The sequence below is a fragment of the Molossus molossus genome, unplaced genomic scaffold (genome assembly GCF_014108415.1).
Source record: "Molossus molossus isolate mMolMol1 unplaced genomic scaffold, mMolMol1.p scaffold_m16_p_18, whole genome shotgun sequence".
Classification (NCBI taxonomy): Eukaryota; Metazoa; Chordata; class Mammalia; order Chiroptera; family Molossidae; genus Molossus; species Molossus molossus.
Window position 1 is genome coordinate 32,639,634 of NW_023425353.1, and position 25,533 is coordinate 32,665,166.

The following is a 25,533-nucleotide window of genomic DNA, read 5'->3' on the forward strand; positions in this document are numbered from 1 at the left end:
AGCACAGTGAGTGCAGAGACACGGCCATTGTCTTAAGCACCCCTTCCTTCCCACCCAGCAGTGGTAGACAACATTTCACTTACATGCCATGAGAGAGAGAACATAGTCATATGTCCACACCTTCCAGCCAGGGAAACGGGGAAAGGTAGCCCACCCGTGTCCACTGTGATCTTGTCGTGAGAGAAGGAGAAGAGGGAATGTGCTGGACATTAGTGGTTCCGCCACCCACGGCAAGTTGCTGGGCTTTATCCTGAGGCCAGTGTAGGGTTGCAAAAAGACCCATTTATACAATTGACCATCCCCCCCCCCCCAAAAAGACCCCTGGCAGTGAACTTGGGCATAGGGATATTCACTGAGGACCTACTATGTGCCAGACACTAAGCTGGGTGCTTCACCTGCCTCATTCCTAACCACAGACTAGCAAAGTGAGCCCCGCGAATCCCAATATACCTAGAAGGCTTAAAGATGTGATGAGATTTGCCCAAAGCTGAGGATCTGAATGCACAGTTGAGTGACTATAAAGTCCACACCCTTGATTCCCACGGCTCTGGCCATGTCAGTGCAAAGCATGCATACCCCGGCTGTTGTTCAGCTCCCTCACCTCCCCCACATAGGCTCTTGTTGGCCAGGTGTACGGTACATACAGCCCACATACCTTGTCAAACTTGGATTCACTTCTCATTTTCCAGGCCTTATCTCAGCTCCTTTGCTCACTGCTTTGGCCTCGGTGGCACCCTCCCTTGGTGGTCAACCCAGGGCTTCCTCAAACATGCAGTTTCCTGATACTAGTGCTGAGGGTTCCTGTCATCCTCTCTTTGGGGCCTACACATTCACTCCCTTCAAGTTTTAGTCTCACCAGGGGAGCATGGACTGGAGGCGCATCAGTGCCCTAGACTTGGATCACATGACCTGGGAGCTGGATGTGGCCACCCTGCAGGAGAACATCGCTGACATCATCTTCTGCAACTTGGACCAGGAGGTGTGCAGACACTGTGGGCAGCCTATGGACACGGCGCTGCTCAAGGTGCTGCGCCTGGCGTAGCTCATCATCAAGTACCTGCTGCACTGCAAGGACTGCCTGAGCACCAGCGTTGCCCAGCTGGAGTCACAGCTGCAGGCCAGCCTGGACCAGCAGCAGCGTGGTCAGCAGGAGCTGGCCTGCCAGGCCGAAGAGATCAAGAGTGCGGGAGGATAGCCACTGGCATCACAAGATGATCAAAAACTTGCACCAGCTGTGCCTGTGGACAGTTGGCCAGAACAACCACATGGTGAGGCATATCAACAGGGCAAGGAGAGTGGGAGGCTGGGTGCCTACCACTAGGCAACCTGGGCAGCACCACTCCCTGGGCCCTGAGGCCACTTTGGGCCATAGTCACTGGTCAGGAGCAGATTTTAGAGATGCTGCTCATGGTCAGAGGGCCTGAGGGTGTCTGATCAGGTTCTACTGTGTGTGTGTGTGTGTGTGTGTGTGTGTGTGTATGTGTATGGAGATTATACAGGTGTGCCAGGTGTGTGTATGAAGGATGTGTGTGTATAGTGTGTGTGTGCATAGTGTGTGTTTATGTAGGGGTGTTTCTAGTGTGTGTATGTCTGAATGTACGGAGGGTGTGAATATGTGTGTCTGATGCATATATGTGAATGTTTGGAGGGTAACTTTGTGTACAATATGTTTGTGTGGTATGTAATGTGTGCTTGTGTGTGAATACAAGTGTGTACATAAAGATATATTTATGGTATGCATGAATGAGTGAGGGTGTATATATGTCTAAGGGTGTGTGTATTGATGGAGGGTGTGAGTGTATGTATGAGGGATTTGTGTGTGTATGTAGAGAGTGTTGTGTAAGGGCATATGTAAGAGAGGTGTGTGTGTGTATGATTAATGTGTGGCAAGGAATTGGTAGAGTATCAGGCCCATCTGGAAAAGGATCTTCATTATTTAACCAAGTGACAGTTTATTAGCCAGAGCGACATTGGAGTATTTGCATATATGTCCATGGAAAACGTGGTTTGGGACAATTGTTCTGTAATAAATTGTCTTGGTGGCCTGGCCTAGTGCCAGGCTCTGAGGATGTAAGCACAAGTCTTGCTGGTTCAGGTTTTCAAGAAATTCATAGTTTGAGGGTAGGAGGGGCAAGAGCAATCAATTCAGTAGAATGGTAATTGATACAATGTTCGTTATGATAAGAACCCTTTCAGTAGGAAGTGACCAAACAACAGTCTAACCTGGGTTAGGCCAATAAGAAGTTTATTGGTTGATTTAACTGAAAAAATCCAGGGTTATGGTGGCACTCAGGGGTGGCTTTGCCCAGGAATCAAATAGCACCAGAATATAGTTTCTTTCTCTGCAGCTCTTGGAAATTCTTCCTCTGTGTGGGATCCATTCTCTGAAAGATTCTGTCTGGGTGGTAGCAAGCTGGGCCACAGTAATGACAACTTCTCATTCTCACGGATTTCTTTGGCATGACAGAGGGCCTACATTGGTCCCAGCACCCCAGCTAGTATTTCACTGTCTCCTGTGTTTGGGTCTCCTACCCATCTCTGAATCCGTCACGGGGCCCCGGGACGCAGGGCTCGAATGGGCTTTGGTCTCGGTCACATGTTCCACGCAGCTGGGGCGGACTGACGCCCATGCCTTGAGAATAAGGGGAGGGTAACTCCCCGGAAGAAGGCTGGGGTGCTGTTATCAGAGGAAGAGGGTGTAGCTACTGTACTGCCAATAATGACCAGATGTCCTCATAGGTGGAGAAAGTGTTAAGATAAATGGCCGAGGGGCTGTGGGAGCACGGAGTGTCCCGGGGTGGTGTTTAAATGAGCCTTGAATGTTGAGCCCGCTTTGGCGGAGGCATGTTACAAGCAGTGTGAGAAGGGGATCCGGGTACTGGCTTTGGGCTGCCGAGGTGGGGTTTGGCAGGAGACTGGTGAGGAACGTGGCAGGAGAGGCTCCAGAGCCGGGTTGTGGTAACCTGGACGCCGAGGTAGCGTGTGGACTTCAGTCTGAAGGCGGCGGTGGCTGCCCAGCTTCAGGGGCCTGGTTTTGAGTGTGCCGCTTGAGGTGGGACTGGGGCGGCAGGAAAGGGTGGATGAGGTCATGGGCTTAAAATTAGGAATAACATGCTTTGTAAAATATTCCCCACCCACCCACTCACCCACCTCATATTCCTTCTGACAACGAGGAACTCATTTGTGTCGTTTTGGAACTCCAGAGTGGGCAATGTCTGTCAATCCAGGTTGTGTCGGCTGGTTTAAGTTTGACTGTGGGTGACAGAGAACCTTCAACTGTAATTGTTTGAATCAAATCTAAGTTTGTTTTTCTCTCTTAAGAACACAGGCTAGAGGTGAGAATTCCCGGTGGTATGTAAAGCCACAGCCATCATGGACCCAGTCCTTCATGTGTTTCTCTGCCAGCCTCGTCATGTGACTTTACCTCATGGTCCAAGGTAGCTTCCTGAATTCCACCTCTCAAGTCCACATTCCATTCAGCAGGAGGAGGAGGGTGAGGAATGGCATGTCTCCTTAATGACACCTCCCAGAAGTGGCATATACCACTTCTGTTTGTGTGCCATTGGCCAGGATTTAGTCCCATGGCCACACCTGGTTGCAAGGGAAGATGGGGCATACACTGTTTATTTTCATTAGCTTTATGACCATCTAAAAATCCTTTCTGTTGCTAAGGGAAAGGGGAGATGTGTATTGGGAGACAACGGACAACTGCTGTCTCATTTGCCCTGGTGTAAATATCGCCAGTAATCTTCCTCTTACTCTACTGACTGGTAATGCAGCCTGCACAGCTGTTTTGGAAAAACTTTGAAGTTTTACAGTGAAAAGAGGGTATGGTAGATTGGCAGCGTCTCAAATGCTTGAGGAAAGTGAGGTGGAATTAGAGATGCTATTATTTGCTATCTTTGCTCTGGTGGTTCTCAACCCTGGGTGGGACCTGGATATTAGTATCTTTTAATATACTTTGTATTATGGAGAATTTCAAATATATACAATAACAGAGAGAGAAAGTGAGAGAGAAATGTAATGAAGCTTCATCTGCACACTACCTAGCCCAGTAGGTATCAACTTTGGCCAATGTTGTTGCATTTGTTCCCCTCTCCACTTACCCCACCCTGTGTTTGAAGTATATGTCATAGTATATTATCTGTAGATATTTTGGTATAGATCTCTAGAAGGCAAGGACCCCCACTTTATTTGATTTTATTATTCTATTTTGGGGGTGGTTAATCCTCACATGAGGATATTTTTTTCATTGATTTTTTTTTTAGATAGAATGGAAGGGAGGGAGAAAGAGAGAGAAACATCGATGTGAGAGAAACACATTGACTGGCTGCCTCCCACATGACCCTGATTGGAATCTGGGATTGAGCCTGCAACCCAGGTATGTGCCCTTGACTGGGAATCGAACCTGAAACTCTTGGTTCACGGGCTGATACTCTAACTGCTGAGCCAAACCAGCCAGGGCTTATAATTCTATTTTTTAATAGTCACTCGAGGATATGTTTTTATTGATTTGAAAGAGAGAGAGAAAAAGAGAAAGAGAGAGAGAGAAAGAGGGAGAAAGAGAGAGGTCTTCTGTGTATCGATTGCTTTCCATACACATCCTAACCTGGGATCAAACCCAAAACCTAGATATGTGCCCTGACCAGTAATTGAACCCACCACTTTCTGGTGTATAGGAAGATGCTCCAACCAACTGAGCCACACCAGCCAGGGCAAAGACCCTCACTTTTAAACATAAGCACAATACCATCATTACACCATGAAAAACCAACAAAAATTCCTTAGTATCATCAAATACCTAGTTAATGTTCACAGTTCCCTAAGATACTGGTATGTTTTAAATCTCAGTATATATATATATATATTTGGGAGGGGGTTGATATCACAGCCTTACTCAGTAAATTACACTGTTTGCGTCTGAAGTAGCCCAGAAGTCCCAGGACAATGGGAGTTTTGATATAGGGAGGATCCCAGGCTGACTCAGGTGATTTAATCCTGCACTTCCCACCGCTTCCTCTCTGTGTAGTGCCATCTGCGTGAGAAGATGTTCATTAATTCCACCTTCGTCTGGAGCCACATTCAACACAGGCATGAGGGCATGGCGGAAGGCGGTGAGTCCAGGGGGTCCTTCAGGGGCTGTGGGAGGACCCTGACTGGAATTCAGTGGGTGGAGGGCACATACATCACTAAAGCTGCCCTCAGAACCTCACCATCTAGTTGAGGATGGGGTGATCCTGTCCATCATGGGGGACCCCACATGGAGCTAGGAGGGGTTCTGACCATGTATGTAGAGAAAAAGAGTGGGGAGTCATAGAGGTAGGCTCCAGTCTTGGTTTTGTCCTTTTAGGTGACTATGGTTAATACTTCCCCTTCTGAGTCTCTGGTTTTCACTATTAATGGGGCAGTTAGTCTGAATGAATTTGAAGAGTCCTTCTGTGCCAGGGTCTGTGAATCACTCTCTGACGCTAACTATGAATGAGCATAAAGGGGGTTAATGAGAGTCAGACCAATTCTTTGACTTTATTATGTACATAAGCTCATTATGACATAATCACTTTTAATTTTACCACTTCAAATTCCAAAATGAGTAGCAAAGCAGTATGTTTTCCCCATGGAGAGATTTGCATGCTTTATATCCAGTTTTTAAAGTTCAATAAGAAATAAATGTTAAAACATAAAATATAGACATGAAAATATAAATATAATACAACTATTTTAAAATTCTGTAGTAAAACTTAAAAAATGTTCCCTCATTTTAATTTCCTTTTCAAAGAACAGACTTAGGATTTTAAAACAGCACCATTTACCTAGATATTATGCATTTATTAGATATCTTATTCTTCTTGATTCTGCATTGGAGTCTGCTAAAGAAAAACAGATTTTTTCACTTCTTAAATATTTTTTCTGATAAAAAGATATTTCCTTAAAGAATATTTGTATACTCATGTTTATAGCAGCATTATTTACAGTAGCTAAGATGTGGAAGCAACCCAAATGTCCATTGACAGATGAATGGATACCTAAAATGTGGTGTATATATACAGTGAAATATTATTCAGCCAGTTTTTCTCAGTGGTTAGAGCATCAGCCTGTGGTCCAGAGAGAGCGGGGTTCAGTTCCTGCTAAGGGCATGTACCTCGGTTGTGGTTTGTCCCTGGTCCTGTTTGGGTCGTGCGAGAGGCAGCCACTTGATGTGTCCCTTTCACATCGATGTCTCTCTCTCTCTCTCTCTCTCCCTCTCTCTCTCTCTCTCTCCCTCCCTCCCTCCCACTCTATCTGAACAAAAAATGGAAAAATGTCCTCAGGTGAGGATAAAAAAAAAAAAGAAAGGAAATTCTGACACTACAACATGGATAAACCTGGAGAACATTATGCTCAGTGAAACAAGTCAGTCACAAAAGAACAAACACTATAATGATTTTACGTATATGAGGTACCTAGTGTAGTCAAATTCATAGATACAGAAAGTAGAATGGTGGTTGCCAGGGACTGTGAGGGGGAATGAAAGGTCACTGTTTAATGGGTATAGAGTTTCTGTTTTACAAGATGAAAGAGGTATGGGGATGGATAGTGGTACAACAATGTGAATATATTTAATACCACTGAACTGTATACTCAAAAATGGTTTAGATGGTAAATTTTGTTACATGTATTTTACCACAATCAAAAAGTGGAAAACAATGCTGTTGGCATAGAGAATTTAAATATAGGAAGGTAGAAAAGAGAAAATAAAAATCATGGATAATATACCTGCAGTTAATATTTTGGTATATTATTTGTCATTATTTTTCAGTATACATATATAATCATACAGTCTGCAGTATTCACCATTGCTTATTTTTATTTAAGAATATATCACAGCCCTGGCTGGTTTGGTTCAGTGGTTGTAGCATTGGCCTGTGGAGCAGAGAGTCCCAGGTTTGGTTCCCTCTAGGGGCACGTACCAAAAAAAAAAATATATATATATATATATATATATATATATATATATATAATTTTCCAATATTATTAAGTCAATTTTTGTAAACACAATTTTAATGGCTGAATGATATCCCATCAAATGCCTATCATAATTTATTTCACAATGGAATTATTTCACAATTTATATGAGTTACTAAAAAATGTTCCTGTTATAAATCACATGATGATCAACATTCTTGTATGCAAATCTCTTGAACATATTCCTTATTATTTCCTTAAGGTAAAGTGCTGTAAGGAGAGGGAACATATGTTTGTAAGGCAACTTTGCTCAATTCATGTTCATGACTTTTTTGATTGCTTTCTCAGCTCTCCTGGTCTACACTCACCTCAAATCATTTACTAACCCAAATCATTTCTACTGCATCTAAAAATTGCTTGTTTCCAAAAAGTCTAATCTGAGAAAAGTCATATCTTTTTTCAAAGAAAGGCTTAGAGTTTTAATTTAATTTTTGTTACAGATGTTTCTCCTTTTTTACCCCATTGACACCCTCCTTTCCATCCAGTTTTAATAACAGTGTCATCTATCAAATAGTTACTACACATACTTTAAAAAGTAACAAATGTACAATTGGTGTCTTTCATTAACCCTTAACCCCTACTGCTTTATCCATATGAGGTTTAGTTAGAATGTTCTTTTATAATTCATTCTGAATCTTTTTTTTAAATCTTCACTTGAGGATATTTTTCCATTGATTTTTAGATAAAGTGGAAGGGAGGGAGAGAGAAACATCAATGTGAGAGAAACAAATCAATTGGTTGCCTTCTTCACAATTCCAACTGGGGCTGGGGACCCCAGGTACATGATTTTGACCAGAATTGAACCCACAATTCTTTGGTCTAAAGGCCAGTGTTCTAACTGCTGAGCCAAACTGGCCAGGGCATTCTGAATATTTTTTTAACTTAAATTTAAGGCACACTTTAAGCAACCTTGGCTAATTCATAATGATGCATGGTGCCTTTCTTTCACTTGAAATTTAAAACTATATGTTTATATTATTGAAAAAAGTAACCTTAAAACTACAATTACTTTCATTACTTTAAATTCCTCTCTGATTGCTGTCAGGGTACATAGAGATGTTCTTTGTATTAATAATCAATGTGTACACACTATTTGGTATTCTGCTTCTGTTACTCTAGCAATTTTGCATTCACATTTCTGTGTGTCAGTAGTGTCAAAAGAATTATGTAAATGACAGTATTGGTTCACATTTATTAAGCATCATGCCAGGCACTGTGTTAGTTAGCACTTTGCATGGTCACATTTCATTCTCACCATGACCCTCTGAGTTAGGTGCTGTTATTATGTCCACTTTCCAGTTTGGGGAAACTGAGGGTCAGAGAGGTTATGTCATTTGCCCAAGGTCAATGTACAATGTAATTGGCCACGCTAATCTCAGACCGGGTTGTGTGATTGATGATATAGGCAAGGAACTACACTGACTTTTCCACCTACACTGGTCACCCTGTGTTTGCATGGACCCCACAGTAAAACAGAAGCAGAGACAGTCAATGGAGAAGGTGATAGAAGAGCTGTGGACCAAAGTAAAGTTGCCCCAAGAGGAGCTGGAACACCTGATGGAGAAGAAGTGGCAGCTTCAGGTGGGCATGGAGGAGACACATCAGGAGACTCAGTCATGGACAGCCCCGGAGATCCAGGGTGTATGTGTGTCCCACAGGCCACAAGGCTGGCTGGTCTCCCAGAGCGGGGAGTCAGAGCTCGGGGGGCATCTTCCCGGATGTGGCACATGATTTCAGGTAGTCTGGAGAGGAAAACTCAATAGTTTGGCAGACCTGTCTAGCCAAAAGTAGAGCAGGGACTTGAAGTTTCCTACAGTATTCAGCACCCCCGGAAGGCTTTTCGACCTGAATTTTAACTTCTTACACTACACTCTTAGTTAGCTTTTTGCATTTTTTTTTTTTAATCCTCACCCGAGGATATTTTTCCCATTTATATTCAGATAGAGTGGAGGGGTGGGCGTGAGAAGGAAACAGCTTTTTCAGGACAAAGTGTGCATCCTATTCTGAAAGCTCCAGAATCCAGCCCACAGGAGGTCCTCAGTAAGTATTTGTAAAATGAAAATACATAAAATTGTCTCACTCATTCCTTCATTTATTCATTCACCATTCATGCTCTCAGCACGTGTTTATTGAGCATCACTGAGGCCAAGCATCACTGAGGTGAGGAATAGAAAGACAGAAAAGGCATGATCTCTACCCTCAAGGGCCTCGAAAGTTCAGATAAAACTTGGCCCACTTCAAGTCCAAACAATGGGGACTGGGATGAAAGTTTTTTGGGTCTCCATGGGGACTGGCACAGACAAGGGCCCTAGCAGTTTCTCAGTAAACATGTGCCATAATACAGAATCAATGATTCTACTGTTCTTGCTTTTGTTTGTAGGAAGCAGAAACTTCCCATCAGAGGGAAAGAGACCATAAAATAAATTTTGATGAACAGAAAGTAAAATTACCTGCGGAACTAGACAAGCAAAAAAATTGTTTTGGGATGAGTTGAAAAGTACTGCCAGCCGTAACTCTTCGTTAGAAGAGGTGCCTACCGTAAAAGGCATTTCAAAGTTCTTTTGTTGAGAATCTGCTTCTTTGTTCTCAAAATTTATTTGCTGGTTTGTACTAGTTTTACTTCCTCTGCTACTGCAGGGTCTAATACCCTGTAAGGTGATAACAGAGGCCAGTGCCTGGGATTGAATCTCTGCTCTATGACATACTGCCTGTGTGATGTTAGGCGAGTTACTTAACCTTCCTGTGCCTCAGTTTCTTTTCTGTAAGACGGGTTGCTGAAAGGATTAAATTGGCATACAGACAGCACCTAACATTATCTGGCAAATAGTAAGAGCTTCCTGGATATATTCTTATTTTTGCCAAGGGCTTTCATCACTGGACAAGAAATGAGGCAAAATTTAAACAAACGTATTTTTCTCCCAACTAATAGTGGCTTAGTGCTAGCTACACGAGGCGCCGTGAGGGGTCTGTGGAGGTCACACCTAGCACCTAACATTTATTGACTGTTTTCTAGGCCCTGCGCAGAAGCACTTTATATATACATTAACTTTTAATCCTCATAACAAACAAAATAGGTACATCATGAGTTTATTATTTTCTTTTTTAAATTTTTTTTCTTTTTTTAAGTTATTAACATTCCTCCTTTTACAGGTCAAGGCATTGAGGCCACGTAACTTGCCCAAGGTCACACAGCTATTAAGAGATGGAGCTGTGCTGGGATTTGACCCAGCTCTTTCAGCGTCAAAGCTCCTGCTTTTCTAATGGATAAACTATCAAGTTTATTCAGGAAAACGTTACTAAAATTGTACTTGGACTGTATCTTCCCATATAAATCTGTAGGACTAAAACTGTATCAGGGGAAAAGTTTTAAGGAGAAATATCTGCAGAATATATGTAGTCCCTGTGGGTCCTCCTAACATCAAGGAGAATCTTGCTTTTGAAAATGAACTAATAGTGTTTCTCACAATCATTCCACATTTTGCCTAAAAAGACAACTTTTCTAGAAGAGGATTGTCATGAGATAGGCCTGGGGTCTTGGGTGATCCATCGTCTGGATCTGAGATGGAAGGCAGAGATGGGAGGTGGTGGGGTTGAAATGAGAGCTGTGTGTGTGTGTGTGTGTGTGTGTGTGTGTGTGTGTGTATGTGTGTGTGTGTGTGTGTTGGGGCGGGGGCGACATTCTATAGTGACCTGGGCCTTCCCATCTTAAATGTTTCCCCAGTGTGGTCAGGAATGGTTTATAGAAAATAAGATGCTGCTTCACTATAGGGATTTCATGCTCCTAATCCCTAGCTCCCAACCCTTATTTCTGAGCTCACCTAAAACCTCTGACTCCCATATTCCCCTCACACAGTGCTGGCTGAATGGGCATTCAGTACACAGGCATTGCTTTGAACTTGGAGTTGTTCAGAAACCACTTCATCAAGGGTCAGAGGGTTACTTTTGGTTAGGAAATGCTGAGTTTTGGTAAATGAGGACATCATTTTTACCATTCATGGTTTCCTCTGAATTTGGACCACATTCTCCTAAATGGGAACATCCAATATTTTTGGTCTTTTCCCTACAGGATTGTTTATGTACTCATGCCTGTGTCTCACTTCTGTAGCCTGAAATTTTATTATTTTAATTTTATTAAAGTATGGGAGCCAAACTGGATACAAAATTCTTTTTTTTTTTTTTTAAAGTTAAATACTTTATTTATTTTTTTTGTTACAGATATTTTACCTTTTTACCCCATTGGCACCCCCCACCTCACCCCCCCTCCACCCTGTCCCCGGCTTAGTTGTCCACGTCCATTCGTCATGCATACATGCATATAAGTTCTGTGGTTTATCTCTTCCCACCCCTCCACCCCCCATCCCCTCTTCTGAGGGATGTCAGTCTATGCCTTACTTCCATGTGTCTGGGTCTACTGTATTCCTCAGACTGTTATGTTCATTATATTCCGTATATAAGTGAGATCATGTGGTATTTGTCTTTTTCTGCTTGGCTTCTTTCACTTAGGATAATACTTTCCAGGTCCCTCCATGTCGTCTCAAAGGATAAGAGATCTTTCTTTCTTACCGCTGCATAGTATTCCATTGTGTATATGTACCACAGCTTTTTGATCCATTCGTCTACTGGTGGACACTTGGGCTGTTTCCAGATCTTAGCTATTGTAAATAGTGCTGCTATGAACATGGGGGTACATATATTCTTCCTGATTGGTGTTTCAGGCTTCTTAGGGTATATTCCCAGCAGTGGGATCACTGGGTCAAATGGAAGTTCAATTTTTAATTTTTTGAGGTAACACCATATTGTTTTCCATAGCGGCTGCACCAGTCTGCATTCCCACCAGCAGTGTACTAGAGTCCCCTTTTCTCCACACCCTCGCCAACACTTGTTGTTTGATGATTTGTTGATGGCGGCCATTCTGACAGGTGTGAGGTGATACCTCATTGTTGTTTTAATTTGCATCTCTCTGATGATTAGTGATGTTGAGCATTTCTTCATATGTCTCTTGGCCATTTGTATGTCCTGTTTGGAGAGGTGTCTATTCAGCTCCTCTGCCCATTTATTAATTGGGTTCTTTGTCTTCCTTTTGTGGAGTTGTATGAGCACTCTGTATATATTGGAAATTAACCCCTTATCTGATACATCATTGGCAATGATGTTCTCCCATACAGTGGGTTGCCTTTCCATTTTGATGATTGTTTCTTTTGCTGTGCAGAAGCTTTTTAGTTTGATGTAGTCCCATGTGTTTATTTTCTCCTTTATTTCTGTTGCCTTAGGTGATGTATCAGTGAAAATTCTGCTCCGTATGATGTCCAAAATTTTGTTGCCTACATTTTCTTCTAGAATTTTTATGGATTCACGGGTCACATTTAAGTCTTTTATCCATTTTGAGTTTATTTTTGTGTATGGTGTAAGTTGATGGTCTAGTTTCATTTTTTTGCATGTAGCTGTCCAATTTTCCCAACACCATTTATTAAAGAGGCTGTCTTTACTCCACTGTATGCTCTTGCCACCTTTGTCAAATATTAATTGAGCGTATTGCCTTGGGTCCATTTCTGGGTTTTCAGTTCTGTTCCACTGGTCTATATGCCTGTTCTTGTGCCAGTACCAGGCTGTTTTGGTTACAGTCGCTTTGTAGTATAACCTGATATCTGGTATTGTGATCCCTCCAACTTTGTTCTTCTTTTTCAAGATTGCTGTGGCTATTCGGGGTCTTTTTTGGTTCCATATGAACTTTTGAAGTATTTGTTCTAGTTCTATGAAATATGTCGTTGGTATTTTGATGGGGATTGCATTGAATCTATAGATTGCTTTGGGTAGTATGGACATTTTAATTATGTTAATTCTTCCAATCCATGAACAGGGTATGTGCTTCCACTTTTTTATATCTTCCTCTATTTCTTTTTTCAATGACCTGTAGTTTTCTGCAAATAGGTCCTTTACTTCTTTGGTTAAGTTTATTCCTAGGTATTGCAATTTTTTTGGAGCGATGGTAAATGGGATTGTTTTTTCAGTTTCTCTTTCTGTGAGTTCATCATTGATGTATAAGAATGCCGTCGATTTCTTGACGTTAATTTTTGGATACAAAATTCTTAAAAAAAATTTTTTTTTCTTGCCCTGGCCAGTTTAGCTCAGCAGTTGAACATCATCCTGCAGACCAGAGAGCTCTGGGTTTGGTTCCTGCTAGGGGCACCTACCACTACAAAAAAAAAAAATTTCTTTTTCTTTATTGATTTTAGAGAGAGATAGAAACATCGATGAGAGAGAACATTGATTGGCCGCCTCCTGCATGCCTCCCACTGGGTATTGGCCCACAACCTGGGCATGTGCCCTGACAGGGAATCGAACTGATGACCTCTTGGTGCATGAGTCAATGCTCAACCACTGAACCATACCAGCCGGACTGGATACAAAATTCTTGGTGTAGTTGGATAATTATCTTATTAGTATATATTTTAAAATTCTGTGGAAAAAAAAACCCAGCTAAGATTCCATGTAGAGTGATTGTGAAAAACATGGTAAGACTGTTTATTTTCTGTTCTCCCCTGGGAACTGCTTCTCCTGAGCTCTCAGGGGAACACCAGTGAAGGGAACATGGGCTTGTGTGGATGTTGGCAGGTGTGCAGGTATCTAATGAGGACAGTGTGGTTGGGGTGAGGTGTGCCTTTCTGACACTGCTCAAGATGTAAAAGACAACATCATGATTAGATCTTTATCTAAATAAGATTATGCCCTGGCTTTTTAGAAACAAAAGTCACTGAAGTCCCACAGTGAAATGATTTCCAGCCTCAAGCCTCTGCAGGAAGGGGACTTTGAGGAGCATGTTAGGCAGATACAGGTGCTTCAGAACCTGGAGGAGAAGACGGAAATTAAGGTGAGCGGATCCCCCAGGCCTTTCTTCCCAGAGCCATATTGTCTTCTAACCAAGTTTCTCATTTTTGCACTATGGTTTTAGGAAAGTTGAAAGACATCAAATTCTATTTTTTCAGACCTTCTGCCAATACATGAAAACGGAATTGGGTTCTTGGGGTGCTCAAGTGAGGCTGCTGATATGTACGTGTGCAATATCACATTTGCCTGGGATCCCTTTTCAAAACACACACAGCTGTGTTTCTTATTGGACACCCTTGCCCTCATTTTGACTCCAAGCCAGTTGAAAACAACTTAGAAAGTGTGACAAACTACTGGATTTGAAGATATTTGGGATGGATCCTAGCACCTGGCTCTATGGAACTAGAAAATCTTTGATTTGTACCGTTTGCTATTTTCTGTGGTGTAAATATTCCCGCCAGGATCGAGTTCATGCTACCAATGTGAGCTCACCAAATACGGAATTGGGAAGACTCATGAGCTGGTTGGAGGTGATTCTGGATGGATCTTACCACAGTCCAGTATGTATGGCCTGTAAGGCTTACAATTAATTCCATGCCAAGGAAGGGCAATTGGCAGTCAGTAACCATACTCTGCTTCCGTTTCTGCTCTGCAAGATTGTTGAGAAGGAGCTTCATGTTGATAGTCAGCAGTAAAATGCTTCTATTGCTCGGTGTTTCACGTTTCACATTAAAAAAAGCCATTCTTTTTCCGTGAACTCTAGTAACATCCTTTGCCTATTTTTCTATTGATTTCCTTACCAATTTATGGGTTTGCATAATGCATGGAAATTAACCCAAACTTTTGCTTGTTCTTGCTGCGGCTATTTTCCAATTTTCTGTTGGTCCTTCAATGTTGTTTAATGTGATCTTGGCCATACAAAATTAATAATGTTTATGTAGTGAAAATTTTCAAGATATTAGTCTTTTGTTTATGGCCATTCTGACATTTAAAAAAATTTCTGTCTTTTCTTTTAGTACTGTTATGGTCCTGTTTATTCATATTACTCTATTGCAGTATGATTGACATGTAAAAAGCTGTACATAGTTAATGTATACAATTCAGTGGGTTTGGGGGTAAGTATACACCCTTGAAACCATCACCACCATCAGACCATAGACATATTCATCACCCCCAAAGTTCCCTCCCACTCTCATTATTATTATTTTTTCTTGTTTGTAGTAATAACACAATGTAAGATCTACCTTCTTAGCAACTTTTAAGTACACAATATGGTATATACATCTTGCATAACAAACTTTGTGTCCTTTGACCATAATCTCCCCATTTCCTCTTCCTCTTAGCCCCTGACAATCACCATCCTGTTCTGTTTCTATGAGTTTGGTTATTTTAGATTCCATATAAGTGAGATCATGCAGTGTTGGTCTTTGTCTGACTTATTTCACTTAGCATAATGTCTTCTAGGTCCATTCATATTTATGTAAATGACAGGATGTCCTTATTTTTTTTAAGTCTTAATAATATCCCAGTGTATGTATATACTACATTTTCTTTATTTACTCATCTCTTGAAGGATTATTAGCTTTCCATATTTTGGCTGTTGTGAATAATGCTGCAAAGAACATGGAAGTGCGGGTATCTCTTTGAGATACTGATTTCAATTTCTTTGGATCAATACCAAGATGTGAGATTTCTGGAATATGTGGTAGTTCTACTTTTAATCTTTTAACAAGACAAAGCAAACTGAAGTTTATTAACATGTATACCTCGTTTGGGGTAATATTGCACTGTGGTTTGATTTGCATTTCTCTGATTAATGATGTTAATTTGGATGATTTGTATACACATGTTGACCAAATTGTATGTTTTCTTTCGAGAAATGTCTATTCAGGTTCTTTGTTTATGTTTAAATTGGGTTATTTGTGTTTTGTGCTATTGAGTTGTATAAGTTCCTTATTTTTTGGATATTAATCCCTTATCATATATATGGTTTGTGAATCTTTTCTTCCATTTCATACACTACCTTTATATTTGTTTGTATTATTTCCTTTGCTGTGCAGAAACTTTCTGGTTTGTTATAGTCCTACTTGTTTATTTTTGCTTTTGTTGCACGTACTTTTGGTGTCATGTATAAAATAATCATTGCCAAGGCCAATGTTTGGAGCTTTCTGTCTATGATTTCTTTTAGGAGTTTTACGGTTTCAGGTCCCATGTTTAAGTCTTTAATTTTGAGTTGATTTCTGTGTATAGTGCAAGACCTTGGTCCAATTTTATTATTTGATTTTTTCTCTTATACGACTTATTAAAGAGACTATCCTTTCCCCATTTTGTATTCTTGGTGCCCTTATCAAAGATTAGCGACCATTTATGTGTGGGCTTATTTCTGAGTTCTGTATTCTGTTCCATTATGTTTTATACCAGCACCATGCTGCTTTGATTACTATAGCTTTGTAATATAATTTGAAACCAGGAAATTATATTTGCAGTCTTATTTTTTGGCTCAAGATTGTTTTGGCTATTTGGGGTCTTTTGTGGTTCTAAATAAATTTTAAGATTTTTTCTATTTCAGTGCAAAAATGCCATTGGAATTGTGGAAAGGATTACATTGAATTTGTAGATTGCTTTGGGTAGTAAGAACATTTTAATAATATTTTTCCAAATCATGAGCACAAAATATTCTATTTATTTGTGTTTTCTATAATTTTTTAAAATTGATGTTTTTACAGTTTTTCAGTGTATAGATCTTTCACCTCCTTGGTTAAATTTATATCTAGTATTTTTTAAAAATTGTTTCTTCTGCTATTATTAATGGGAATAGTTTCTTAATTTCTTTTTTGATAAGTGTAATGCTGGCCTCACAAAATGAATTTGGAAGTGTTCTTTTCTCTTCAATTTTTATGTGAAAGAATTTGCATTAAGTTTTAAAATGTTTGGCATAATTCATCAGTGAAGCCATCTGATTATGGGCTTTTCTTTTCTCTCTTTCTTTTTATTTTTTCATCCTTACCCGAGGACATTTTTGCATTTTTTTATTCCGATAGAGCGGGAGGGAGAGAGAGGAAGAGAGAGAGAGAAACATCTATGTGAGAGGGACACATCGAGTGGCTGCCACCCACACGACCCAAGCAGGGCCGGGGACAAACTGCAACCGAAGTACATGCCCTTAACGGGAACTGAACCCGGGTCTCTCTGGATCGCAGGCTCTAACCGCTTAGCCAAACCGGCCAGGGCTCTTTCTTTTTTTTAAATCCTCATCCAAGAATATTTTTACATTTATCTTCAGACAGAGTGGGAGGGAGAGAGACACATCGATTGGTTGCCACCCACACGTCTCCAACTGGGGCTGGGGACAAACTGCAACTGAGGTACGTGCCCTTGGCTGGAATTGAACTCAGAACTACTCCCTGGTCCGCAGGCTGACGCTCTAACCGCTGAGCCAAACCGGTTACGGCCTATGGGCTTTTCTTTATTGGGAGATTTTTTTTTTTTTTTTTTGATTACTGATTCAATCTCATTAATCATTATAGGTCTGTTTAGATTTATTTTTTTGTTAATCCTCACCCGAGGATATTTTTCCCTTGATTTTTAGATAGAGTGGAAGGGAGGAAGAGAGGGAGAGAGAAACATCAATGTAAGAGAGACACATTGATTGGTTTCCTCCCGCACAACCCCTACTGGGGCCGGAATCCAACCGTTGACACTTTGGTCCACAGGCCAATGATCTAACCGCTGAGCCAAACCGGCCAAGACTGTTTAGATTTTTTATTTCTTTATGATTCAGTCTTGGTAGGTTATATGTTTCTGGTAATTCACTTTTTCTAGATTATCCAATTTGTTGGTATGTAATTATTTATAGTAGTTTCTTGTGATTCTCTGCATTTCTGTGTTATCAGTTGTAACGTGTCCTCTTTCATTTCTGATTTTATTTATTTGAAACCTCTCTTTTTTCTTAGTCTAGATATGGATTTGTCAATTTTTTCAAAACACCTACTCTTAGTTTTGTTGATATTTTTTATTGTTTCCTTCCTTTTGCTAAATTTGGGTTCTGTGCTTCCTAGTTTCTTGAGGTATTTATTTGAGATTATTCTTTTTTTTCATATAGAAGTTTATTACTATAAACTTTTCTCTTAGAACTGCTTTTACTGCTTCCCATAAGTTTTAATATGTTGTGGTTTCACCTTCATTTGTCTCAAGATGTTTTATGGTTTTCCTTTGACTTCTTCTTTGACCCATTGGTTTTTTAGGAGTATGTTGTTTAATTTCCACACATTTGTGAATTTTCCTGTTTTCTTCCTATTATTGATTTCTAGTTTTAATGTATCATGATTGGAAAATATTAACTTGATATGATTTCAGTTTTAAACTGGTAAGACTTGTTTTGTGAGCTAATACATGATCCATACTGGAGAATGTTCCTTGTGTGCTTGAGAGGAATGTGTATTTGGCTACTTTTGGATGCAATTTTTTGTGTTTGTTAGGTTGATTTGATATATAGTGCTGCTGTTCAAGTTTGCTGTTTTTTTTTTTTAATTGATTTTCTGTCTGGATGATATATTCATTGTTGAAAGGGGGTATTTAAGTCCCTTCCTATTGCTGTGTTGCTATTTCTTTCTTAGTTCTGTTCATATTTGCTTTATATATCTATAGGTGCTCTGATGTTGGGTGCCTATATAGTTACAGATGTTATATCTTCTAGATGACTTGATCCCTTATCATTATATAATGACCTTCTTTGTCTCTGGTGACTATTTTTGACTTCAAGTCCTCTGATATAAGTATAGCTATCCCTGTTCTCTTTTGGCTACCATTTGCATGAAATATCTTTTTCTACCCCTTCAGTTTCTGCCTGTGTGTGTCTTTAAAGCTAAAGTGAGTCTCTTGTAGGCAGCATATAGTTTGACCTTGTATTTTTTTGTTATTTACAATTTTTTTTCTTTACTGATTTTAGAGAGTCAGGAAGGGAGAGAGAGATAGAAACATTGATGAAAGAGAACACTGATTGGCTGCCTTCTGCATGCCCCCCATAGGGCATGTGCCCTGAACAGTAATCAAACCTGCGACCTCTTGGTGCATGGGTTGATGCTCAACCACTGTGCCACACTGGTTGGGCTGTTTTTTTTAATTCATTCAGTCACTCTACATCTGTTGATTGGAGAATGTAATCCATTTAAATTTAAATTAAAAAATTTTAAATTAGTAATAAATCAACAACAAGTGTTGGCAAGGATGGGAAGAAAAAGGAACCCTTGCCCTGGCCGGTTTGGCTCAGCAGTTGGAGCATTGGCCTGCAGACCAGAGAGTCCTGGGTTCAGTTCCTGCTGGGGGCACGTACCAAAAAAAAAAAAAAAAAAAAAAAAAAAGGGAAAGAAAAGGGAACCCTTGTGCACTGTTGGTGGGATTGTAAATTAGTGTACCACTATGGAAAATAGTATGGTGATTCCTCAAAAAATTAAATACATAACTACCATATGCCCCGGCAGGTCCATTTCTGTTTCTTTATATGAAGAAATCCAAACACTAATTCAAAAAGATATATGCACCCCTCTGTTCATAGCAGCATTATTTACAATAGCCAAGATATGGAAGTAACCTAAATGTCCGTTGATAGATGAATGAAAAAAGAAGAGATGATACAGACCTGGCTGGCTCAGCTGGTTGGAGCCTCATCCTATACACCAAAAGGTTGTAAGTTTGTTTCTCAGTTAGGACACATACCTAGGTTGTCAGTTCAATCCCTGGGTCTGGGCACATACAGGTGGCAACCAATTGATATTTCTCTTTCACATCAATGTTTCTCTGTCACATTGATGTTTCTTTCTCTCTCTCTCCTCCTTCCTCTCTCTCCCAAAATCAATAAAAAAAAATACATATCTCTGGGTGAGGATTAAAAAAATATGTGGTATATATATATATATATACCATGGAATATTACTCAGCCATAAAAAGAATGAAATATTGCCACTTGAAATAACATAGATGGACCTAGAGGATATTATGTTAATGCTAAGTAAAATAAGTAGACAGAGAAAGACAAATACCATATGATTTCACTTATATTTGAAATCTAAAAAACAAAATAAATGAGCAAACAAAACAGAAACAAACTCATAGATATAGAGAAAAAAATGATGGCTTCCAGGTGGAAGGGGTGTTGGGAGAATTGGTATAAAAGGTGAAGGGATTAAGAAACACAAATTGTCAGTTATAAAAACAATCACAGGGATTTAAAGTATAGCATAGGTATTCAGAGAGAAGCCAGCACTGCGTCTGTGCTGAAGTGCCTGCCTACACTGTTTCTGCCATCTGATCAGACCTTAAAAAGGAGTTCCTGGAATCTAGTACTGAGGTTTTCCCCCATCCAATCTGTGTTGTACAGCACCCACCAAACAGAGCAGCTCCATTCTGACCAATCAGGAAAGTGCCTTTTGGACCAATCCAACTGCGAAGAGTTGGGATTCTTATTTGCGTGAGGACAGACCAATCAGGGACCAGGAGTGAGAAGTTCTGCCTGTATAAGTCAGCTCCTCTCTGGCTTGAGGAGCACAGGGAAGACTTAAGACTAAAGACTGCATTTCCCTGGCTGAGCTGAAACATGAAAGATGTCTCACTGGAGCAGACTGGAGCAGACCAGCGCAGGCCAAAGCAAACTGGCATAGAACGAAGCAGACCAAAGCAGACCATCTGGGAGCTGAGCAGGGCTGTCTCGCCAGAGAGGGGACTGGTTCCAGGGCCACCTGGCCCCAGGGCTGCCTCGCAGCTGTGCTGTTTTCACAGACATGCTGTATCACAACTGAACTGTTTTATACTGAATAAAGATTACTCCTTCACTGCATCTCAAACTGGAGATTCTCGTAGGTGCTGAATTGGTGCTAATGACCATTGGTTGCCAATACTTATTTGCATGTATGGACTGTTTCAGACTAGACATTGAGAGAAAACTAGCAAATGGGGGTTTTAATACAAAATCCCATGTAATAATAATAATAAATAATAATAATAAATAATAATAATAATGTGCAGCATAGAAAATATAGTAAAAAATGTGCCCTGGCTGGGTGGCTCAGTTGATTGGACCATTACCCCATACACTAAAAGGTTGTAGGTTAGGCTCCCAATCAGGACACAAACCCAGGTTGTGGGTTTGGTGCCTGGTCAGGATATGCACGGGAGGCAACCAATCAATGTTTCTCTCTCACACTGATGTTTCTCTCTCTCTTTCTCAAATAAGTAAAAACATATCCTTGGGTGAGAATTTAAAAATTAAAAAAAAATTGTAATAACTATATATGGTGTCAGATGGGTACTAGACTTATTGGGTTGATGGCTTTGTAAGGTATATAAATGTCTGATCACTATGTTGTACACCTGAAACTAATATAATAGTGTATGTCAACTGTAATTGAAAGATAAAAAAATAATTATTGGTGTGTTATTACTTAACTATTGCCATTTTGTTTTCAGACTTTTTTTGCAGTTACCTTATTTTCTTTCTCTCTTGCTGTCTTCCTTTGTGATTTGACGCCTTTTTTTTTGGCAGTGTTATGTTTTGATTCCTTCCTCTTTTTATCTTTTGCATATCTGCTGTAGGTGTTTTTCTTTGTGATTAGTATAAGGCTTACATGAAACATTTTATAAGTACAGCAATCTGATATGAGCTGATACCAACTTCACTTCAACGGCACACAAGCACCCCACACTTTTACTTTCTCTCCTCCCACAGCTCCTGGTGTCTGTAAGGCAGCCAGCAGGATCTGTGGCCCGTTGGCAAGGTTGGTGTGCAGGTACCACAGACTGCCTCCGGCCATGCCAATCCCTCAGTTCTGGGGACGGTGAGACAGAAGTGGCTTCCCGGGCAGCATCCCTCAAGGCTGGAGCAGTTGGATGCTCACTCACGCTCACGTTTCCTTGTGGGAAAGTTTCTGAGCTTGGGGAAGTCCTTGTTGGCACTGAGCTGTGCTGCCTGGGGGGAGGGGTGATGCAGTAAAGTGCAACTGCTCTTCTCTTCAATGCATCTATTGCCTGATTTTTCCCTCCGTCGAGGTACTGGAATCTGTCAGCTGGATTCCCAGGTTCCCATTAAGCTCATCCCATCTGTGGGTAGTTTGAGAGCTGGAACCTCCTAATTCACCACTTTGCTGACAGTCACTCCTGTTTTTTATGTTTTAATCTTTGACCCACCTAGATTTTATTTTGGTTTAGGAGATGAAATAAGGATCCACGTTCATAGCTGTATTTCAGGCGGTTAGCTATGTGTGTGAACACTGTTAGTCAATAGTCCCTCTTTTCCCAGACTAAGATGCCACGCTTTATTCCTCTTTCTCTGTGCTTCCTATTCTTTTCACTTCTCTGTCTTCCTAATCATGTGCCAGCACCTTTTAATTCCTGTGGTTTTATAATATATTTTAATATCTAGAGGGACTCATTTTGTAAACTTTAAATTATTTTCAGGGCAGAATATGCGAAAGGAACATAAATGAACTTCAAGAAGAGTTTGAAGCTATGGAGACACAGGTAGCTCTCGTTGGGTGGTCCGGGTGGGGAGGGGGGGCTTCGTTCCTGTGACCACCTCTCAGCCTCAGCACACCACCTTGAACTGGTTGACTGGTATTTTGTTGCTGACATTGTTCCTGGCTGCTGACGCTCATCAGTACACAGATGGATCGGCTGCCCAGACAGGGGCAGGGACAGGGACTCCAGGCCTTCTCTTCTGAGCCACCACAGCCTTTCCTGTGTGGTCCCATCAGCAGGGACCCTGTGAGGCCCTCCAAGGAGGCTTTTATATAAACCTCAGATGAATTGCCTGGGCCAGGGATGAACAGCAACTGAAGTACGTGCCCTTAGCGGGAACTGAACCTGGGACTCTCTGGTCCATGGGTCCACTCTCTAACCACTGAGCCAATCTGGCCAGGGCGACACAGGATGTCCTTAAACTGACAAATGCGAGATTGTTCTATACGTCCTAAGCTTACATTTTTGGTTGTTGTTAATCCTTACTTAAGGATATTTGTTCCATTGATTATTTTTTAGAGAGAGCAGAAGGTAGGGAGGGATGGGGGTAGAGAGAGAAACATCGATGTGAGAGAGACACATCGACTGGTTGCCTCCAGCATATGCCCTGACTGGGGCCGGGGACTGACCCTGCAACCCAGGTACGTGCCCTTGACCAGGAATTGAACCCAGGACCCTTTGGTCCACAAGCTGATGCTCTAATCACTGAGCCACACCATCCAGGGCAACTTACATATTATTTGTTCCATCTAGGGCACCTTTGGTGTCTAGGATATAAACCCACACAGCTTCTTCCTCATGTCACGATGGCAGTGTGGCCTCTTTCCTGTTTCCTCCAATGGCTGCTTGGGGTGCCACCCTGCATCCTGACCTCTCCACTGTCTACTCATTGGTTACTTTCTTCTGGGTCTCTCTTTCTGACAAAGGGAATCTAATTGGCTCGATCTGACCTCTAGATGGGTCCTTTGGGTTAAGTGTCCATCATCGGTGGCACACGTGGCCACACGCACTGGGCACGTGGCTGTGGGTGAGCCAGACACTGCAAGCTCTGGTACAAGTCGGGGTTTGAATGCTATCGCTCTCTCATGCCCGTGTTTAACCAGAGCATGCGCATTATCGTTAAAGGCATCAATGAAATCTACTATTAAATAAAAACACGCCTTGCTATTAAAGGAGCTGGGCATCCGGTCACTGAAAATACTATTTGTGCAGACTGAGATTAGAACAAAATGGACACCTACGTTTATTTAGGAGTGATGCTCTAAGCTTTGACAGGTTTCAGCTTCTGTGTAATCTCACTTTGGCCCTGTGTTCAGGCTTGATTAAAACATTTCTTTCCAACCTTGAATGAATCCTCATCTTGGATTTAAATGCGTCACAAGACCCTCCCATGGGTTCTGGGTAGATGTCAAAAGCCCAAGCAACTTTCAGTAGGTCTTAGAAGGTACCTGACATTTGTTTTTTGCAGTAGGTTTTTCAAACATTGTTAGCCACAAAGGACAATGGGTCTGGCATAGCGATGGCGCCGGGGGTACAGAAAGGAGCAAGCCGTGGTCTTCCAGCCTAGGGTTCCGTCGGTGGGTGGGAAGGCCCCATCTTAGCCCAGATGCGTGATGCCCGGAGAACTGTATCTTGCTGTGGCCGTCTGGCTGGGGCTCCGGGACCCTACGCCAGCACACTCAGCGTGTGGAGCTGCTGCCCGCCCTGCCCAGGCACTCGTCTCCTCCTCACCAGGGAGCACCTGGCACTGGGCACGGTGGCTCCCAGGCCAGCAGCAGGCTTAGAGGCTTGGGGAGGAAGAGGAGGCGAGCCCCTGTCTCCAAAGGGGAACACTGGTCTCTCCTAGGACGCAAAGGGAATTCCCACTAAGACTCTCAGACACCTCCTGAAGGTCCAGCGGGTGCGGAGGAAGGGGAAGTTTTCTGAATTTCTGAATCTGAGGGAAAAGCTCCCCAAGAAAGTCCCCAGCAGAAAGGAGGAGGGACAGAGGAACCAGGCCCCAGACAGCAAGGCTGCAGGGAAGCTGGCAAGAGGGCTTGCTCAGGGACTGTGACCTGGAGGGTCTGGCTTTGTTTGCACATGAGGCGGGTGTCTCGAAAGGGTGAGGTGGTAGGGTCCTCACAGCTGGCTGAGTCCTGAAGTCCTCTGTGGGGGAAACAGAGTCTGGGGTGGGGTGGGCACCAGAGACCCTCCGGGAAGTAGAGGAGAGCCAACAAGAGCTTGCTGTGATGCAAGTGAGACTTCGCTCCCCCAGAGAGCAGCTCACGGGGTTTCTGGCTCTGCAGACCGGGCCTGTCAGTGCCGGTGGGAGGCCCAAGGCCGGGAGGTGGGGCAGAGGCAGGTGTCAGTCAAGTAACACCCTGCTCCGAAGTGGCCGGAGGGCCAGAGGCTGGGCCCGTCCTGCCTGCGGACAAATCCTCAGAGCTCAAACTGGTTCCCTGCCTGGGGTCACCGCTGATACTTTGCCCTGGGGGTCATGGCAAGGGAAGGCCAGGTGGTTCTTGAGGAAGGTTAAAGTAGATGGACAAGACCCTCCAGTCTCTGGCCTCAAGGTACTTCAGGAGCAAGGGAACTTGTGTTCCTAGGTTCGGGAGCCTCCCCAATTCTGGAGGATTCCCAGACCCACTTGGTTGCTGAAATTGGAGGTTCGGGGTGGGGTGGGGGGCTTCAGTGGGCATGGGTCTGCTCGTGCAGGGTGATACCTCGGCTCCTTTCCCTGTGTCTCCTCAGCCATGACATATGCAGCCAGAGGGAGGTCACGTCTGTTACCGCCTTGTGTTCAGTCAGACCCCACCTGAGCTCTTCACGCAGAGTTTTCCAGAGTGTAGCCCACATATCTATAAGAATAGAGAGATCATTTTAGTTGGTACATGGATCAATACTTTTAATTTTTTTTTTTTTTATCCTCACCCGAGGACATTTTCCCATTTTTTGTTCAGATAGAGCGGGAGGGAGAGAGAGGAAGAGAGAGAGAGAGAGAAACACCGACGTGAAGGGACACATCGAGTGGCTGCCACCCGCACGACCAACCAGGGCCGGGGACAAACCGCAACCGAGGTACGTGCCCTTAGCGGGAACCGAACCCGGGTCTCTCTGTACCGCAGGCCGATGCTCCAACCGCTGAACCAAACTGGCCAGGGCAATACTTTTAAAATTTAATCTCCATTTTTATTTATGTGCTTTAGAAAAATATTACTA

The 25,533-nt window shown here is 42.1% G+C and overlaps 1 protein-coding gene across 1 annotated transcript; it reads left to right on the forward strand.

Moving 5' to 3' along the window:
- The first annotated feature begins 769 nt into the window (after positions 1-769).
- Positions 770-24,388, forward strand: DZIP1L (DAZ interacting zinc finger protein 1 like). Its single transcript, XM_036267469.1, is given in 8 exon segments — positions 770-1,179; positions 1,181-1,268; positions 5,030-5,114; positions 8,471-8,643; positions 9,383-9,467; positions 9,470-9,531; positions 13,742-13,870; positions 24,182-24,388. Coding segments are annotated over 8 exon segments (1,239 nt in total).
- The last annotated feature ends 1,145 nt before the right edge of the window (positions 24,389-25,533 follow it).